Source organism: Achroia grisella, unplaced genomic scaffold, assembly GCF_030625045.1.
Source record: "Achroia grisella isolate CSIRO2021 unplaced genomic scaffold, CSIRO_AGI_Agris_v1 utg874, whole genome shotgun sequence".
Lineage (NCBI taxonomy): Eukaryota > Metazoa > Arthropoda > Insecta > Lepidoptera > Pyralidae > Achroia > Achroia grisella.
Window position 1 is genome coordinate 3277611 of NW_026713051.1, and position 22009 is coordinate 3299619.

The following is a 22009-nucleotide window of genomic DNA, read 5'->3' on the forward strand; positions in this document are numbered from 1 at the left end:
GTCTGGGACATGACTAGTAATGCCGTACTATAAATAATTACTGTCTAAACTAGAGTTCGCTGCAATATTCAATATAAGTTTTGTTTGGACTGGAATTACGGATGTTACTAGTTTTATCGTGCTCAAAGATTGTTATCGCGTCACACGGCGCCGCTAGACGGGTTCGGGTACAGCAGAGCGTTTGGGTAGAGCGATAGTCGACCGACTTAACTCGGTAACCATTCTACGCGATAGGACGCGCCCCACCCGTAGTTCTTTTCATTGCCGATTTAACCGCAACAGCGGCTCGACGTACTCTGGGCGACGCGTCTTCGAACTTCTTAATTCAAATAATATTTTTTTTAATAAATTTTTCAAAAATAAAAAAAAGAAAACTCTTCTGAGTGAATCTCAAAATAGACGCCAGTCGAACCGGTATTTACAAAGAGAACGAAGATTCGCTTTGCGAAAAGTTAACTGCAATTTCAAGCATCGACGATTTGCAGAACGCCACTTGCTTTCAGCTGTAACAAGTTTGTTCGGAGTTGTTGCACCAACTTCGTTAAAATTATATTCTGTGAGAATTATTGTTAATTTTCATTAGACGTGGACCAGGAAGGAGGCGAAAATGTCGAAAAAACATCTTCACAATCAGGCGGCTATACCGTTAGCTCCTGCGGTGTTTAAGGTAAGTCATTTTTTTAATATGGCTGGCGTTTTTTTTTTATCTTGGCATGTGAGTAAATTTTGGGTAATAACTCGTTTCACGGAACTACCCTCATAAATCGCTTTGCGGCAAGTTCAATGAAAATTGGTTATTGATGTTGTATAATTTTTTTATACATTTAATGGATTCGTTTAGTGTAGTATAAATTATGGTACATATTATTAAATTGACTTTATCAAATTTTAATTTTTTTTAGGTTTCGCTACAAAATCCATTAAAAATATTGCGACGTCCACAAATATTCTAAAGGATGTGGTACCTAGTTACAGAAAGCTATTAAAACCGAATTACACCATGTTGTGTAAGTAGATAACAATACCTGTACTCTGTAAGTAGGTACCTATGCCTATTTACCTATTATTTTGATGAAAATGTAGAGTCACACATCGGATAAGCATTTCAGTTTTAATATATACCGCGTCGTTGTTTTTCATGCATAATTTTAAATTAGATATTTGTACTATTGACAGGAAGTGTAAATTCAATTTAAATAAATTACTTAGGTAAGTTAGGTATCTACTATCAACTGTACTTCAAGAATTTTCATTATAAATTTTAGGTAGCATTTTGTTATTCCTTGTTTTTTTAATATGCTATATGCTAACTGATGGTAGAACAGTAATTGAAGATGATAAGATGAGTTTGAAGTCAGGTCAGTTAACGTGTAATAGTGAATTCAAAAGAATTTAAACACGACGGATTTCCAGGGAGCGCCGCGTGGAGGTCGACATGTTACGGTACATTACTAGCATGACTTCACTTCTTAAATTCTTCTCCACCACTTTGGATCCTTTTTAGCACGTTATTGTAGAATAAAAATGAGATAATAGAGCTGGGCGTTTGTATTGTTCTCTTACTACCTGATCGCACAATTATTAGTATTTAGAAACTTAGCATATGATTTGGTGAACTTCGTACACTTATAATATATTTTATTACTTGACCATCGATTATCATCATCAAGTTATGCATGATATAAATTGAATTCAAAATTGGGTACAATAAAATTCTGACGGCAACACAAAAAGAAAATATAAACAGTTTGAGAAGAACTGACTGAGTTACTTATATAACTAGTTCAATAAGTTCAGGACAAACTCAGTCTATTGAAATAAAAAAATAGGCGTAAAAATTTTCTTTCGTTCTCAAGTTTTTGTAGATTTATTCTTTAGCTTAAAAATCCTTGTTATATAAACCAATAAAAAGATTACCTGCAAATGATGAATACAAATATATTTATGATCACTAGAGTAAACAGAGAAAATAGAATAAATATACTAAATTTAATACAACGTAAACAAAGAGCTATTTCTTTTATATTTTGAACCAGCGCGTTGAGTTTTAGATCACTGCATAGTGAAAGTTATTCTGTTAATTCGAAGTAGTATTATGTGATCAAAATGTTAATAATCTCGTGTGAGTCTAGGAGAGTTGTTTAGTAGTAAAATCGTTCTTCTAGCTTCATGTAGACTATTTTTTGTAAATAAGTAGTTATATTTATTTTATTAATTAGCTACCATCATGTAGTAATCGTCCATATATCTTGATCTTTCAAGATAATTAATGTTCTGAAACTAACAATATCGATTAGTCATAAGATTTCATGAGAAACATTGCAAAATTTTTGCTATTATGTACCTACCAAAATTCTATATGTATGTAATTCCTCTGTAAATAATTTACATTATTTATGTCTATAAATAATAATTTTCCTTTTAATTTTGCAACACAATTTTACGATTATATTCCACGTCATAATGTCGTCACATGTGTAATTTTAAATTTAATTTTAATAAAAATGTCTATTATTTCTTTCCTACGAACATATGACTATGTAATATATGTATCCGTAATACTATTTAAATTATGAGAAAAAACATTAACTAGACATTAATGTTCCAATTTAAGTATTAATAATTGTAGCTTCTCTTGAAGTAAAAAGTGTTAACATCTGAGTAGAATGACGCACAGTTCTCTTTTGTAAAGTTTTGAAATAAAATACAGGAATATAGGTATATCTATATTAAATACAAACTTCATATGAATTGTTGCTAGTCGGTAGTTTATATTCAGACATCAAATTTTAAAATAACAACTAAATTATTTAAAAGACCAACAAGCAAGTTTCTTATTCGTTCATCTTGTTAACAGCTATCCGAATGTGTAAATTAAAAATAAGTTATGACTTTAAAAGTGCTTCAATATAAGTTTATTAAAATAAATAATTTTCTATTCTAATAGAAGGAAAATATATATATGTAATGTAATATTACATAGTATGGACGTAAATGGAGTTGAGGTTAATTATTATTAAAGGCGTAATTATAAAAAGAATCTATTTGTATTTAATAATGAAAAACCTCTAATAGCCATATGTACAATTGTACAAATATTTTTTTTCTTTTAAAATTTTAAATATATTTTCGTTCGTGCTCTGTTGTATGTTTTCATTTAAATTACTTAATTATAACATACAAGAGCAACTCCATATCTTGTTAGCATATCATTATTCCTTTTCCTTCTTTACTTTTTCATACAACGCTTATTACACCCTATTTAGAGTCAAGTGTAGGTAATTAGTATTATTACAAAATCATTAATTTAACAATTTTATTATCAAAAATAATTTCATTATTAATTACTAAAATATTATGAATCTATTATTACAAAACAGCTTTGTTCATACGAAAAACTTATAGACTTGGCAATGTTTTTAATTAGAGAATACCTAAATGTAATATATTGTTATAATAAGAGAAGTTACTGGCTTAGCAATACATTCAAATAGTTTATATATCCTTAGGAATTAACAGTTCAGAAATTGATTTTATTTGTTACGCTTTCACGTCTAAACATTTCGTCGATCATCATGAAATTTGGCATATACGTTTGTAATAGAGATAGATTCCGGTCAACTGTGGTCACGCGGATGAATCCCCGAACAGATGCTAGTATCTGTGTTGATTATTTATTGATATTTGAATATTTATTTTAAGAACTACCCACGCATCGAGCGTTTTCAAGATATACGTATATTTATATGGCGAAGCGGAACTCTATTTGCGCCTCACTTCATTATGAAAATGATTGATTACAATAATGAGATTATTAATAAACAGATGTTTACACGCCAAAATACCTTCGTCATCCCAGTTTATGAAGAGTCTTTTAATGTTTACTTATAAATCTGGATGGTACTTACGATACTTTCTATACTTCGTCAGTTTGTTTCACAACTAGCCCTGGTTCGGTAGTGATGTCATTATTAGTTATTCTGAAAATATTACACACATATACATATACATACATAAACTGATTATGTAATTGTCTATGGGTAAAAGAATTTAGAAATAAAGTAATATATATTTTGAGTTTATCCAGCATCTTAATAATATTATGAACGCGAAAGTTTGTGTGTATGAAAGCATGCATGTTGCTCTTTCACGAAAAAACTACTGAACGGATTGTAAAGCATATTCATCAGAATAACACATAGGCTATAGTTTTAAAAGATATTATGTAAATTGGGTGGAATATAATGATCAATATCATGTAAGTGTGATGCTGACTAAGTTGCACGGGTCAGCTAGTAAAAAATATATATGTATGCCAAATATCTGTAATCGACAGATTGAGGCGTGATATAATATAGTATAATTGTGGCGTTAAAATAAGTCTTTTGTAAATTATCTACTCTTTACTACTCCTTTATAAATTATGCAGTAATTCGTATTGAAACAATGATCATTGCATTATCAACATGCTGTAATTCAAAACAGATAATGGTTATGTGGGTATTGTTCATTGGATACCACGTAAGTTGAGAACTTTGTTGTTCTCCAGTGATATAGGTTCCGATTCTTAAGAAACGTGCTTTGTAATTGTATCATTCACTGGCTGTCCCGGGAATCGTTGATTTGCAACATAAATTAATGTTACAATAAATAATAGGATTTGATGATTTAAGAGTGACAATATGATGATGTTGTATGTATTTTTGATGCCAAATCATAATAAAATAAAAATAAAAAAATTGGCAAAGATATAAATAAAAATATTTAAGGGTGGGTCATACTTATTATTGAGAGGTATGGAATATGTATAAATTCAGAATTGTAACTTGATTTTCTAATGGTATGAAATCAAACCAACCTGCACTAAGTAGGTATCTATAGTTTTTGAGAAAATCCTACTAATATTATTACAGCATATTTGTTATATATGAGCATATATTTACTATACATCAATATACATATATTTATATCTATCTACATACTAATGTATGTTCAGATAACTAAGATTGTACATCTACTTCAAATTCCAATATCTTGAACACGTTCAATTGAACGATGACAAGATCGTTAAGTCGTCCGAATGTGTCATTGTATCAAGTGTAATAAAGAATTTTCCGTGTTCTATTTCGGGACATTCACTTGTGGTCATAAGTTCAAATTTCAATTAATCGTTTGACCGATCATTTCTCTGCTCATCATGTTTGTAGGTATTAGTATTCAAGAGCCTTGCGGCTGAAACCGCCATATGAATAAGTAACTCTGCGATAGCACTATGGCCTTAGTATTACTGAAGCGTGTAACCGAAACCAGCGCTAGAGCCGCGCCGCCAACAAGCATGCGCGGCCTCCAAATTGGTGCGAAGAGTGTAGAGGAGGCGGTTGCGACCGCGGACAGCTTTGCTCACTCGTCGACTTATAAATACAACCAATCTTTTTTTGCAACAGTCAACACTCTTAACCTTGCGACGTTAAAGCTTATATTCGCTTGTTTGTATCGCATATGGTGTTTGGTCTAACTTATACGAATACGGCGCTTGGGCAATGGAAATTTCCACAGCCGCGCTTCGCTTGCCGCGACGGCCGTCTGACCCTCCCCGCGCCCCTGCCCCCGCCCGTACCCGAATACCATTCTCGGAGCTGCCGTCCCCCGACGTTCGCTCCTTGAAGTATATTCAGTGAAGAGTTAGGATCTCCGCTCCAGCCTGTTGTACGCACCGTTATTTACACAGTACACCTATTCAGAAACATCACAATGCAGTAATACGTATTTCACAGCCGACCGACGGCTATTATTACTGTCTTTATAGTATTATGGTAATACAAAGTATATTTATTTGTCATTAAAATATAACTTTAAGTTTTAAACAGTATTTTTAAAGAACTAACTTTCTCCCTACAAGGGAAAGTTCACGTTTACCTAAGTTTGTTTTTATATATTAGGAAAAATAGGCATTTTGGCGATTTTATAACTCTATACCTATCATTTCTGGACCTTTTAATATATAACTAAAAAAAAAAATACGAAGTTTTAAAGCTTACAAAATAAGGAAGACTATTTAAATTCCGTAAATAGTATAATTAAATGAGTTCACTTAATTATAAAGATAGGTACAGTTATACCACTTCTTTCTCTACATTTATTTATATGTATTTGAATCTAATATTATAATTACTCTGTAATATACATATATATGTAATAATTTAAATAAATTCATGGAATCGCCAATACACCCAGCAGACTGTTAACCCCACTTACTTACATAATAAATTACTTCGCATAAATCGTAAGGCGCCAGCGCTCGCACTTTTGACAAAAAAGCTTATAAATTGAAACAGGAATAACATAACGGCGAGCTTTTGCGTTTTGTATCCGATACCTGACGACCTCGACATGAACAATGGACTTTCGAACTTTCCTGAAGGAACATTTGGAGATTTTTTTATTGTGTTATGTTCAACTGTCGTTTTATTATTGTATTCAGCCAGACTCTTTGAATTACAGATAATAGAGACATCAACGCACCTTGTTAGTAGTCGTGTTATTTTTACTGTAACAAACAAGTATCCGTCATGTAGGGGATGGCTTTTAACCGCTTTGTATATCCTTCCGTTGATTTGATCTGCCCCTTGCATTTAACCTAACGACAGTAAAAATCATTGACGTTTATTTAAAAAGAATAAAATGTAGAATGAAATGTTGATAATAGGATGATCATAAAATATTGTTAATTATTTCCTACAACACAAATCAATCTTTATTATATTCTATATATTTTGCTGACATTCTATTATGTGAGTTCACTTACAAGAGTATTGTACACTTACAAGAACGGGACCAAGATGTTTAAATTCGAATTTAAAGTGCATCATTGAATTCAAGAATAAATTTAAAGAATTGAATAAATACAGAACAGATACTGAAGAACTATGATAGTATACAAAACTATATATCAATTATATCAATGAAGTAGCCATCTTTATAGAAATATTGTTAACAACACGGCTCTCAAAATGTTTAGATGAGATTTTAATGAATAGTCAGCGCGTGGATTTCGTAACGTATTGTTTGTTAGACACAAGTACATATGGTTGGTACGTATACCAGTTGAATAGCATGATTCATAAATAGCAAGTTTCAATTTTCGCAGTCTACGTTTGCGAAATATATGTATACTACCTGGGCCCGCGGTTTCACCCGCGTTAAATTTCAATCTACATATATATTTCAATAAAAATGTAGCCTATATCCTATTCTGATGTGTAACCTATATTACAGTAAAATTACACCACAATTCCTTCAGTAGTTTTTGCGTGAAAGAGAAACAAACGTACATTCCTATAAATTTTTGCGTTCATAATATTATTAAGATATATACTCGGATATAAAAATAGCACATATATATGCGTGATGTCAACTTTATAACTCTTTATAGATAGTAATGTACGGTATGGCAGTATCTTTAGATTATCGGTATATCGTAAAAACGTACTTATATACGTTTTCGTACATTTAAGGAAAAAAAAATTGTAATATATTCAGTTGTCAGAAATCCTTATGCGAAAGTTACTCTGTCTGTTTGTCTCGCTTTTACGCCCAAATAAAGAAGGAAATTCGTCATTTTGAAGCTAGAACGATGTAACTACTTTATTTGGCTTTTATTGCTAAAAAAATATTTTAGTATTTGATCGGACGAAATCGCGGGTACAGCTAGTGTTACTATATTTTTTAATCAGGTAAAAATAACACTAAGATTGTCACATAAAGCCGATTGCTTCTAAAATTTTTAAAGGATTACTAAATTTATTTTGTAGACATACCTACATCTATAATAAAAAAACAGCACAATAAAGTATAAATAAAATATGTTATTATTACAGTAGATTCATTACAGAGACTGACACATATATATCGATTTAGAGTTAATGTGGTTTTTGTTAACAAAATATTATTAAGAAATTATATTTTATTTATACATTTTTTAGTACTTTCCAATAAGACTATTCTTATTAGTATTCTTATAAGTTATAAATCATACACCTATATAACTTATAATTTATTATGTATTTATGTATAAACAAATATAATCGGTTTTTATTGAAATCATAATAAAATTAGTTGTAATAATGGAATAATTTGTGTGTGTGTGTCTTTTGTTTTGCCTACTTTAACTACCTTTTATGTCTACATAATATGACGTAGAACAAAATTTTACTTATAACTATTGACAGTCGAAATTTAATATACATACAGATATGTAACATAAAAAATATCCATTGATAAGAGGACAAAGTCCATTTAAATTGTTCAATCATAGTACAATAAAGAGTAAAACCGGCCGACTGATTAAAGATACGTTTACCGGAGAAAAAAAATGTGTATGGATTTTTTAAAATTAGAAATATACTTTTTCAATCTCTTGAGTACTGGTAACAAAATATATTCTAAATTAAAATCTTCTATACATTTTTTATCACTTTGTCTAATTACCTTGTATGTATGTATCTTTCATAATCACGGAATGAGCAGGGCGATCGAAAGAGAAATAGTTTATTGTGTATGGATTTTTTAAATTCGAAATACTTTTTTCAACCTCATGAGTAATGGTAGCAAAAAATATTCTTAATTAAAATCTTTTATGTATTTGTTGTCACTTTGTCTAATAATAACGGAAAGAGAAGGTGGTCGAAAGGGAAATAGTTTATTTATAAAATTTGCGACACAAATAGCTACAGTGTGCGTCTATCTATGTGGGTGGTGATCAGATTATAATGCGACTTTCACACAATCATTGTTTGACTGCAATGCACTTGAATTACTAATGAGGTCGTGGGTACGACCAAACAAACGCACCGTTGCCAACAAAGTCTATGTACTTAATAGTACTTATTTTCCTTATTTTACTTACTTATACAGTACAGCTAGTAATACACTAGCTAGCCCGCGCACCTTCGTCTGCACTTACACTTACTTGATATTTATATTTCGAACAAATTACGTAATAACTTTTTAAATTATAGCTTATGTGTTATTCTGATGTATGAGCTATATTAGATATTGTGAAGTTTTATTAAAATTCGTACAGTAGTTTTTGGGTGAAAGAGTAACAAACGTCCATACTTACAAACTTTCGCGTTTATCAATTAATAAGAGATGACGGCCTCGGTGGCCTAGCGGTTTAGCACACCGCCTTACTTCTAATGGTCGCGGGTTCGATTCCTAACATGGCACAAGTAAAGCATAATAGACATATTAAAAGGTTTTGGCATTGAAAACAAAAAGGAAAAATAAAAAAGACTGGAATGAAATTTTGATATGCACATTAATAGAGAAAGTATTCTAATTATAAAAATTATGAATATTTAAACTCGTAAACTAAAATAGTATTAGGTATATATATAGTTATTAATTATACATAATAATTTACCTGTTTTTCAACCGCAACTGTACTAACAAATGGAAAAATCCACTAATATTGAAATAATCGAACTAACATCCTCTTTATTTCATAACGACTATGTAGAATTGCGTATAGTTGTATGCAAACATTTCGTCGGTTAAATAGAAAAATGGCACTATTCAAAATGTACATTTTTTATAACACAAGCACTTAAAATTTATTTAAATTATTATTTTTTCCTTTAAACTTTCATCAAGTATTGACACAGAAGTATTATATATAATTCTAAAAGTATTTATATAATGATTAAGACGGGGTGGTTAATTTAACTGACTCATACAAAAGGAGGCAATTATAACTTCTAATTTTGAAAAAATGTACTTTTCCAGATGTTATATGAGCATGATTTCTATAAATAATATATTATTAATGTACTAGCTGTGCCCGCGGTTTCACCCGCATGCAGTTTATAGCCTCTATGCAAGTCTGATAATAACATTTTTTGTATAGTTTCCCTACTCTGTTTGGATATAAATTCATTTAGTTGCTGATAATAATCTCAACAATTTTTAGTTTCCCTATACTCCGTTTGTACATAAATTGTTTTAATTGCTGATACTCTCATTAGACGCTCTACAATTAGTAACTTTATGGGTGGTATCTTGTATAAACTTCGGCGAACACTTCGTATTACGATGTTCAACAATACTCTGTAAGTGCATCTCACGTTACCGTATTAAGTGTAATTTGTACATGATGCGCTTACACAGCCGGAGTCGGCAATTAGGGGTTTCGATAGCGTAGGAAAATCGACATTAATACCGATATCGATGTTTTAAAAATACTTATATCGATATTTATATGTTGATATGACAATGGCATTTGACAATAATAAGTATTTTTATGAGTTCTTTGTTATATTAAGTCATAAAGGTTGAACTAAATGTATAAACTAGTTGTGATACAAAATTATAAAACTGTTACGGAATTAAAACTGTTCTAAATTACCTTAAATCCCGCTTTAAATTCTTACCTCCTCCTGCTAGACTGAGACGTCTTTGTCAAAACCACTCCAAAATGTTAAAACTTCAACATGGAAAGTCTCAATTCTTGGGAAATTCCTTTTCATTTCGCGCTGCTCAGTTATGAAACAAACTTCCTTTACAGATATACGAAAGTCTATCAATTGGTTGCTTTAAGAAAAGGTTAAAGTCGCACTATTTATCAATCTTAGGATGATTAGTTTCATCGTGTATTTCATTATTTGTATTTTGTGTAATATGTGTAGATATTAAATTGTGTATGTGTTTATGTAATATTTATGTAAATGTATATATGTATGTATTATTCTGTATTTATTATAATGATATATTAGAATATTATTTAATTTATAGATTTTTTTTTTATTTTAGACATTTCAACATTATATTGTTAGTTCCACTAGTGTTACCCACTCACCAATAGCTATGCCACACTGTTAGGTTGACTGGTAGAGATATCTTTTAGAGATAAGTCTACCTTTGCCCAGTTTGTGTATAATTAAGTTTTCTACTCTGTTTATAAGTGCAATAAAGAATATATAATAAATTATAAACAATATTAATATATTGGCAGGATAAGTTTAGTTTTTATTAAATAGGACATTATTTGTTTTTATTTATTAAATTCTCGTGCAAATTCATAAATCAATTGTAATAAATTATGGATATCAGTTGGCACATAGAATATAATCGAATAGAAATATGCGTACTGTAAATAAGTTATAAGTTGAAATTCATTTTACTGGTATGAAATTGATCAGAAATTATTTTATCAAATCAAATTAAAATATCTTCATTTATCTGAATCTATTGCTGGCTCTTATGATATATTAAATCTACTCTACTCTAATAGTTTGGCAATTCTTCTGTGGATTTCTGCGATACAGGTTCGCCAATATTTATGTTTCAAAATTAATAAGTTGTTGGAAATATCGATATATCGATAAATCGAGAACATACCTATACTCATCCCATTATGATAGACTTCGTATACGCCAACTATATTTGAGTAATATGATAAAATATAACATAAAACAATGTCTGTTCACTACGGAATGTCGTTTAAACTCGTAATTATGTAGATAAAATTAGATTGATCATCCATCCTAATTATAAAACAATGACTGTCCTTAAATTTAAAAATACTACACCGATTACATCTCTTGTATATAAATACATTGATACTGATTTAGCTAACGTGGGTGTAGGTACCAAGCAGTAACTACCAACTGCGTGTTTCACTTCATTATTCTGACGCCTTCTGTGGTCTAGTGGTTTAGCACACCGCTTTACTTCCGATGGTTTCGGGTTCGATTCCTCGTCCGGTGCAAACAATTTGTATTCATGAGTATGGTTGTTTGTGACGGTCTGAGTGTTTTCTATATATATTTCGTATTCTTATGTATTTACAAAAAAAATGTATATTTGTTGTCTAGTATCCATAATACAAACTCTACTTAGCTTAGGACTATATTACACTGTGTGAATTGTCCGGAAATATTATTATAACTATTAATAATTAATGCAGAATAAATTGCTTAAAAAGGTACAACGATACTGTAACAATTTTGTTTATTTTATATTTCTACAATTAAAATCACCAATTTAATTTTGTAGATATTATAGTGAATTATAGATATTTTAGTGTTCGAATACGCTTTTTTTTTATTATTTTTTTATATTGTTCACAAATTCAAAATCTTATTACTTTTATTTTATTAACTCACCATTTCCTTAAAAAAATATTTCGCGTATAATATATTACAAGGGTTTATTACACAATAATATGAATTAACTATTATTTTTACAATGTGGGTATTTTAGAAACAAAGTGTTTAATCCTAGATAATCCGTATTTTTAATATTATATTACAGCTATATAGAAATGTTATTATTTAAACTGAAATCAGCAAAAGAATTAACGGGTTAAGGACATTCTATTTAAAGTTCTAAGTTAATGCAATAAAAATCAGAATTAATTGTATCATCGATTTTCATCAGTTATAACTCCATCGATTACCGTGAGCTCGCATATTCTCTGATAAGATAAGAGAATGTCCTTGATTTTGCTACTTTACTGGCGGTTAGCATTGCCCCTAATATCGGGCTCCAAAAAAGTATCTTAGCATTTAGTGGAGAAATATTGCATGGTAATAATTAAAAAAAATGTGATAAATTTTGTTCATTCTGGGTTTTATTTGTGACGTCACGAGATATACGAGAAGAACTAATTCGCATTTGAAGCTGTTTATTTTAATAGATAGAGTTATTCAAGAGGAAGGTTTATATATATAATACATGTGCACCCGTGCGAAGCCGGGGCGAGTAGCTAGAGTATTAGGATTAAAAGTAACCTGCAAAGTATGTACAAAAATTAAAGTAGTAAGTAATTTTATTTTTTTTAATTGTAAACCTGATTGCTAAATTAAATAGATTCGTACAACGGAATCTGATATTTATTCATACAATAATGTGTGCAATTTGTAACAATTGATTCATTTGTGGTCATATAATACACGTAATCATTAAACAGTCTATTGAAACATATTTCGAACTGGAATTATTACTAACAATTCATAATCCAACCGCAGATCAGACTGTATTAAATAAATAATTCCCTGCAGCAGTTGTTGAGCACGACCGTTATTATTTGCAGAGTGCCTGTTTATATTTGGATAAATGAAATTTCAATATCCGATTTTACATACGTATATTTACATAATCTCTACTAATATTATAAATGCAGAAGTAACTCTATCTGTCTGTTTCATTTTTACGTTAAAATGACTGATTTAAATTAAATTTAGTACACAGATAATCTAGAAAGAGAAAGGACATCATAGACTATTTTTTAATGCTAAAAAAGGGTTGTAAGCGGATGAAAGTAGAGATGAAAGGTAGTACGTAGGTATCGTTATTTTGAACGATTAAATATAAAACTGTTTAGTTTGCATTTTTTGGCTAGATTATTGAATATTTTTTCTCTATCTCATCAAGGTCACTGTTATACGCGGACTAAGTCGTGGGCACAGCTAGCTCATATTTATAGCTATAACATAATAATACCATCATTACAGATATCCCTCAAAGAGACAATCTCAAATGACATCGCCGTCATATTGACCACAATAGTTGACATGTTCACCATTTATCATGTTTTATATTATATTTACTTTATGTTCTTGCTCGTTCTTCTTGTGATGAGACAGCTTGCCGAATGAGCGGTAGATTAAAAAAATGTGATGACTATTCAAAAGTGCTTCAATGTAAGTTTATTTGAATTAATGATTTTCTATTCTATTCTATTCTATTCTTATTTAAATCAGAAGTAAATGAGAACCAGCCTACCGCTGTCTCTCTGGATTTTTCTGATATATTTTTGCTATTCATCCGTCAGTCCATCATAGGGGAGCCAGTAAGATATAAAATGAAAGTTTTCTTGGTAACTACCTTTGAATTCACAACCTTTATTTGCAAATCGGTGTATTATGTCCATAATTCATATCCTGAACTGAATATGCAGGTATATATTTATATGAAACTTGTTGAATTTTAGCACAATGGCAATGTATTACTTAAGTAATACGTAGATAAAAGATAATAAACTAAAATTTTAGTAATTAGTTAGATGTGTCTAAGAGGTACAACCATAAAAAAGTAAAGGTACATACTACATCTTATAATAAATTTTGGACATCGTTACTATATATATATATACGTTATCGACATAATATTTACATAAGAAAGGTTATTCACATGGACATCTATATTTGTAGAATGGTTAAATTACTCGCATACTTTGTTTATGTACCATAATTAACCAAAGTACTAATATGTACTATAAGCGATTGCCTATGAAGAGTTATGAAAATATTGGAACAATGGAAAACGCCGTTAATTCTGGCAGATTTTCCGCAAACAATGATGTCACATCGTTGTAATTTAGTTTCAAATAAAATACTAGCCTTCGTTTAAAGTAACCATTAATGGAATTGCAGAATTGACCACTCCTTGTTTTTGTACTACCTAAGTCATGTAAGTCAGTTCCATAAAATATTTTTTTTTTCAAAAAAGAGTGTTTCTGATACTTCTGGCCCACACCGGTCATGAGTTTGGACCTGACCGGCACCAAGATAAAATATGTGTTGATTTATTTATATAAAAATTTCGACTTACACTCTGGTAATGAAAACACCGTTAATAAACAAAATTAATTTAAGCGATGGCGCGGTATGTTCGTTCACTATTTTTTTATTTAGGTTTAACTGGCGAATACTAGATGTATTTTTGTAATATACGATGTTTATTACTAGTATTAATTTATATGTTTTGAGTAATTAGCGATGAAATGATCTTTTCTATATCTTAAGCTCAGTAACTTATCTATAGAAATTTTACGTACTTTCAGACTGTGTTTTGTAAAGCAAAAATTTAAGGTATTTGTTTGATGTTTTTAATCTACATATAACTGGACTTGTAAAGTGGATGGTCTGTTACTGTAATGTAGTAATATTTCAGTCTAACGGAAATGAGTCTGTCTAACAATGAGTTGCTAATAGTTCTAATATAGTTGTCTTCAGAATTCATTCTGACTTGTAGACTGATAGTACCTAGAACACAAACTGACCAATCATGTGACTTAAAACAATAGACTTATGTTTTAAGTCACGTGATTGGTCAGTACAATATTTAGAAAAACAACTAATGGAAGGGATTCATGTAAACCTACTGTACAACGCACATAAATTTAAATTCGTCATATTATTGGCACACAAAACTTGGCATGAAGTTGGACTCTTGGACATCCAGTTGTACTAATAATAAACAAAACATTCTCTCATGAAAGTCAACTACAAATGATGTTTTACTGGTTGTATCACGTGACGTTGCCAGCGTGATTTCGGATGAAACTATCTTACGTGATATCTAGAAAATGAGCGTAACTTAACTTCGAATTCAAGTAGTAATTTTTGCGTGAATGAGTAACAAACTTCTGTCCATCTCATCAAACTTTCACGCCCGTCCGATCTATCTCCCGTTCAATACACGGGAATCGAAATTACGGCGGTCTGAGACGAAGTTCGAACCCCTAGCGGTGCCCTCCGACTAAATTCGTATCTGTCAGGTGGGAGTTGGCTTTCAGTCTGGAGTATAAGTCCTTCCGGGGGTTTGGAGTGCAATCTGCACTCACCCCTATTGTCCGGTGAAACTGTAAAGGGCAGCTCTGGCTAAGAGCATTAGAGTAGTCCGATAACTAAAGTTTCAAGTTTATGTTACAGTTAGTCCTATTTTGTCAATCAATACAATCCATATTTGTACTGTTATTTTCAAAGAGAATCAAGACAACACCGGATAACTCGATAAAAATGTTGGTTCTTTTATTCAACACGAGATATTTAATTACCATAATACATAATATAAGAATAATAACGTTTTAAATAAAAATAATGAGATATCAGTGTTATGATGATTTTATAGGTAAATATTATAAAAATCCATTCATACCGATTATGATGCAGCATCTTACTAATGACAATCATTTCAATTTAATATTATTGAAAATATATGATATTGTTTATATAGTGCGAATAGTACAAGAACTGGGGCCTTGATTTTACTGATTTTGTTCGGATCAGATAAACAATACCATGAAAGTTGCAAAGTATATAGTGCGTGTATTCACTCTGCGTTTCTCTATTATTACAAAATCGTATTCTGCTTCAACTTCAACCATCTGTTTATAAATTTGTAGGTTTTATATATTCCTACTAATACAGTATATATTTAATATCATTTAGGAGCCTAGTAGTATTAAAAGGATTTTTCAAATTCGTCCGAGAATTTATATTCCTAATAAAATCCCCTCCTTCTCTTTATATATGAAATATATTATAGTATAAGAGAAGAGATGTAGTATGACAGTATAATACACCACACGAGTTGTGTATGCCATATGCTACGGATACTGCACTGACATTAATTAATCATTGATATTATGAACTCACTATTATTAGCCTGTTTACGTACATTTGGCTTCGTAGTTGTTGCTTTTCTGCAACAACACAATATAGATCTTGTTTACGCAAATATTGGTTATAAATGTTTACGCTTTCAAGCTACTTTCCACCCTGTTTATGTTGGTAGGGTTATCACTATTCATTGATTATGGTTTTTATATTTTTTGTTAGAAATGTATTTGTAGAATATTCTATAGATAATACGTGTGTTGTATAGTAATCCTTTTTAATGCTATTAAGAATTGATAGTAATAACCCATATCGTGAGTTTATCACAATTCTTTACTTTTAAATTTTAATCTATAGCTGGAGCAGCCGACGCTCTTTAACAAATCGTAATATGTAGTCAGAAAAAAAGAAATCTATTCATGTAAAAATAACTGTGCAATAAACATCACAAAGCCATACAAAAATGGTCTCTTCTTCAATTGAATGATGATTTTGCTTTTAATGTCCGACATTATTTTTTTAGTCACGTCCGACGTATGTGCCTAACTAAAAGATAGGGCCATTGACCTAATATTTTTATGTACCTACCATGAAATGATGTAGGAAAAATTTCGTGTTTACAGCTGACTATTAACATTATGAGGAAGGTTTTTTAGTATCATTATAAGATTCGTATTTAGAGGTGTTACTTACTACACTTAATTATATACGTAAGCAAGAATGAAATAACATTTTTTTCATATACAAATATTATATATATTTATATTTATAATTGTGCACCAGAATTTAGGCTGGGCGGTTTTCAAGAGAGAGCACTTGGATGTTCACCTGATATTGCTCTGACACTGGCACCAATCCTCTTTTCTAACAATCCCATGCCTTCCCCAGGATCATATGCTAGAATTGTAAACTATTACTGAAAATTTTTACAGATAGGTATATCGTCGTTGACATTATTTGGAGTCAGCGAAGTATATTTTATGTTAGTATATGTTCATAAAAATTACGTCATAAGTGTTAACGAAACCGGGTCAAGAATACACAGAAAAAAAGTACCTAACTAAATTTAAAACAACATTTTAATTTTGAACGTCAACAATATTTTGCTCACGATTGATATTGAACCATTATTTCAATGAAATTAAGTTTAGTTTCGTATTTTATAAAACTGATTTCGTTAATGAAATTCCGTTATAAGTCGTATATTTATCAATAAAAGTGAGGAAATTGAACAGGCGCCGATAACTAAAGATTGTCGTCTTGATAACTAATCTCTACTTGAATCAATGATAGGAGTGGAATTGTGGATTCCTATCTCTAGTAATTGTTGATAGATGTTATAACTGAAAACGATATCGTGGCGTGCACAACGACTGTTTATCATATATCTAATGTAATACCTACTTCCGACATTCAACACGTTCCCTACCTACGTGGTGATTGATATATTTTGTACATAGAATGCTAATAAAGTACACCTGATGTAAAGTAACCATAGCCTATGTACATAAACAGTGCAATGAAAATAAATAAATATATGCTGACGCCCGAGTCTTATGTGTTGCAATTACTGAAGACTTAGGTGTCATTACCTTACAGAGTAAATTCTCTACCATATCTCACCGTTCAAAGCGGAATTGTAATATAATATCTCAGGGTAATTCACACAACACTATCTAGTTTCAGACTAAGCAGAGCTTGTGTGATGGGTAGGTACTATGAGTAGATAACTGAAATACATTTTTTAAATACATGCACTTTAATAGTGCATTAAGTTGTTAACTCTTATAATGGCTGTTGGAAACATTTTGCCGACCCACCTGTACGCTCTTGTGTTTATAAATACCTCATTGTGCGGAGAAAGTTTGCAATTGTAACTGTATTGTTTCGTAGAAAAGACTGTCTATGACGGATTTACACGATGCTATTCTTTTGATCCGGGATAGAAAAAGATATTCTAAATATAATTAGTCCATGTAGTTGAATGTTATCAAACTGAGGAATAATATAGCTATAATTAGACCTATTTTTTGACATACCTCTAGGGAAATTGATTCAAAGAACTATTAAGATATCCTATGAGACTATGTACAAAATCGTCTGCTACGCGTTAGAAATAGATAAGAAAGAGGTGGCACATCGGTCTCACCTATTTCTATTTCTGATGCAACGCTGATTTCTTTGCAACTCGTGTACGTATTTAAAGGGATAACAGTAAAAATGCCATATATAAAAAGAAAATACACTACGACTTTACTCATAGGACAGATGTGTAATAAATGCATGGAATTGAACCCTTACGAACACAGGTAATTCGTTGTGTGTATACACAAAACTTACTATATTTATCTGTATCTATAATTTATTTTGGCACATAAATTAATCTATAGGCCATTTAATAATCATGTAATACCTACACGGATATAATATTGTGATAAGAGAATAGGTATAATATTTTTATAGTAAAAATTCAACTTTCCCGTTGTATATATATTGCATTTTTTCTTATTGAAAGAAAATGCATCTATAATATAATTAACTATATTATGAGTTTGTAACCTTGTATTTCACATAGACAGGGTCGTAGGATGCGGCTAGTTAAACCACTATAAGTAGTATTAGTATACTAAGTAGTATTTTCCTAGAATATTACCGTCGCTGATTACAAAACATATGTATTTTGTGTAAGTATAAGATAATTCAGTACAAATATTCGTAAAATTTTACAGACTTTATCTTAATATATTTTACACAACAGGATATTGGTTTATGTTTAGAATTCAAATTTTATGTTTTTCCGTTCATTCAATGCTAAAATACTTTCATACACGCCAAATATATAATAGTAGTTAAAATTTGAGGTATGAATTTGTTACCTTTTCACAATCCACTAATCAAACCAGATTAAGACAATATGCCTTGGAGCTATGCTTTTTGTGTAAAAAAGTAACAAGTAGCCTATGTCCTTTGACAGTAGGTACAAGTAAATAGTGTCCTATCTTATATACATAGATGAAGTCGCTGGCATCAACTAGTCTTGTATAAGTACTTTTAAGTATGTTATACTAGCGGACCTTCGCGACTTCATCTGCATCGTATTTTACTCGTGTTTGCAACAATTTTTATTGCAGCTCCGCTCCTATTGCTCGTAGCGTGATTGTTAAATAGTCAATAACCTTCCTCGTTAAGTAGGCTAGTCAACATTAAAATAATTTTCAATATCGGTTTAGTAGAAACATAGATATCTACAACTATACAAACTTTACCTCTTTATAATATTAGTATAGATGAATGAGTTTTATTGACGAATAAAGTCAATGTTACAATCATTCAGGCACACTCGCCTACTTTTTCATTACCATACGGTAACCTCTACGTTTGTACTTACACGACTTCGTTGAATGTAATTTGTGCTGCGTAGGGTTGCCAGGTCTTTGTATATGATACTAATCAATATTCCAGAGGTTTTATGATTGTTACCATACAAAACAGTGCTGCCTACCATGGAGAGAAATTAGCTCAACAATCATATTATAATGATGCAATAAAATATATCGTCATTTACTTTTAATTCGTTCACTGAGAACTTCTTATTTTTAAACACAATTATAAAAAAGAAGTACACAATAGAAAAGATTATAAGAATTATTCTTACATTTATTTTATAAACAAATATTAGAAAAAGATTCTGTTGTGTCTGCCTAATAGAAAATGTATTCTTTATTCTAAATTTGTATTTAAATTAAAATTGTCTGGTCATTCTTTTCCTAATATATATGTCGGTATCCCAAGTGTTTTTCTATAGATTTCCATTTACCCATACGCATGTAAAATAAAACCGCAATAGATTCAAATCAGCTAAACTTCCTAACCCATTAGTGTAATATCACAAGAACAACCCTGGTTCCACATCACACTGTTCAGAATGTCGAGTTCATGCAAGTGGTTAGTGGAATTGCTGCTGTCAATTTAATTGACATTTAAATAGTTTATTGAAGACAACAAGACGATATAAATAGATTGAGTTGTTATGATTCATGTTTGATTAACAATGTCCCCGTAGTAACAATTAATATGTATCTTTAGAAAGAATACGTACTCGTCTGCAATAATTCACCATGACGTCCGATTTGACATAGCTCTGACATAAATATTAAATTCATTTAATTTCAATTTATAAATTTCGTATAAAATCAAATATATTATAAGTAAATAAGTATAATCTCTCTTAATACCTTAATGTAAAGCTCCTGTAAAATATTAAATTGAAAATACGGATTTCATATTTGCAATATATCCCATTGAAGGATAATAGGCAGCATCATAATGAATATTGTAATTACTAAAAGATGAATTCCCAATTCTCTTCTCTTATCAGTTCATGAGTGTACAAGTCAAAATAGTTTTAGTGGAATTTCACTTGAGGTATATTGACATGTCGTGGAGTGTTAATTATTCATTAACATTATATACTGTTTTAAATTTGACGCGGTCATTATTTATATGTATAATTAGTCAAAATCACGGGATCTTACCACGTTTTATATTTATTTGCTTAGTTCTCGATATTTAGGCAGTGTCTCAACCACCATGTTCACGGGTAAACTGATGAGCAGCGGGTAGATGGAAAATGAAATCTTATTATGGGCAGACATATGTGTCTACCTTCACACGTCTTCGTTTGTTGCTACTATTTCACATTTTACTGTCACTTAAATATTCATGATTTTGTGGATTATGTAGGGATTATATAAGTAGAAGTGTTTATGTGTACAATATTAACTGTTTTGTTTATCGTTGGAGAAATTAATATTCACCCTCTGTTTTCACGACAATCCGAATAACATGTTTTACGATCATCATGTTTCGCATCTGCTTTAACTCCTCGTCGCTCCATTATCAACGACTAGATGTGCCTGCGGTTTCACTTTATTGAAATTTATTGCCTGTTTTATTCTGATGTATAGGTAAGCTATATCACTATAAAGCTACAACATCATCCGTTCAGTAGTTTCTGCGTGAAAGAGTAACAAACATCCATCCATACTTACTAACTTTCGCATTTATAATATTAATAGTAAGATATGTATATTCAAGAATATAACTTCTAGAGAATGGATTATATGTATATTATTCAAGAGATATAAATATCTTAATTAATATTTGTATCTATTAAATCAAGTGGTTATATACATAAAAGTTATGAATATTTTATGAAAATTTTATAATATAGGTACATATATTATAAAATTTTCATTTATTTAATATACAACGAGATTATACATTATTCCAGAACTACTATATTACATTATTGGCATTAATATTTCTTGAATATAAGTGCATATTATACTATATATTATAATTCTATGTTTATATTATACATTCAATATATATATACATATGTATTATATAATTTATATTCGCACTAAAAACTTAATAACCTAGTTGTAATTATCTATTTGTAAACACTAGCACTTAAGTAAATAATTAATATTTTATAATAAAATTACTATGTTCTATCATTTGAAAATATAAAATAGAACTAGTATTATTGTGTATCGGTGCTTTTAACAAACACGTATTACCTCTTTGGCGACTTAATAAAT

The 22009-nt window shown here is 30.4% G+C and overlaps 1 protein-coding gene across 1 annotated transcript in view; it reads left to right on the forward strand.

Annotated features, from left to right (window-relative positions):
- Positions 1-207: 207 nt before the first annotated feature.
- Positions 208-22009, forward strand: part of LOC131853012 (proton-coupled amino acid transporter-like protein pathetic) — a 48127-nt gene continuing 26325 nt past the window's right edge. The window contains exon 1 of the mRNA XM_059203802.1: positions 208-667. Within this exon, the coding sequence (XP_059059785.1) occupies positions 608-667 (60 nt within the window). The 5' untranslated portion in view covers positions 208-607. The remainder of the gene's footprint in view (positions 668-22009) is intronic.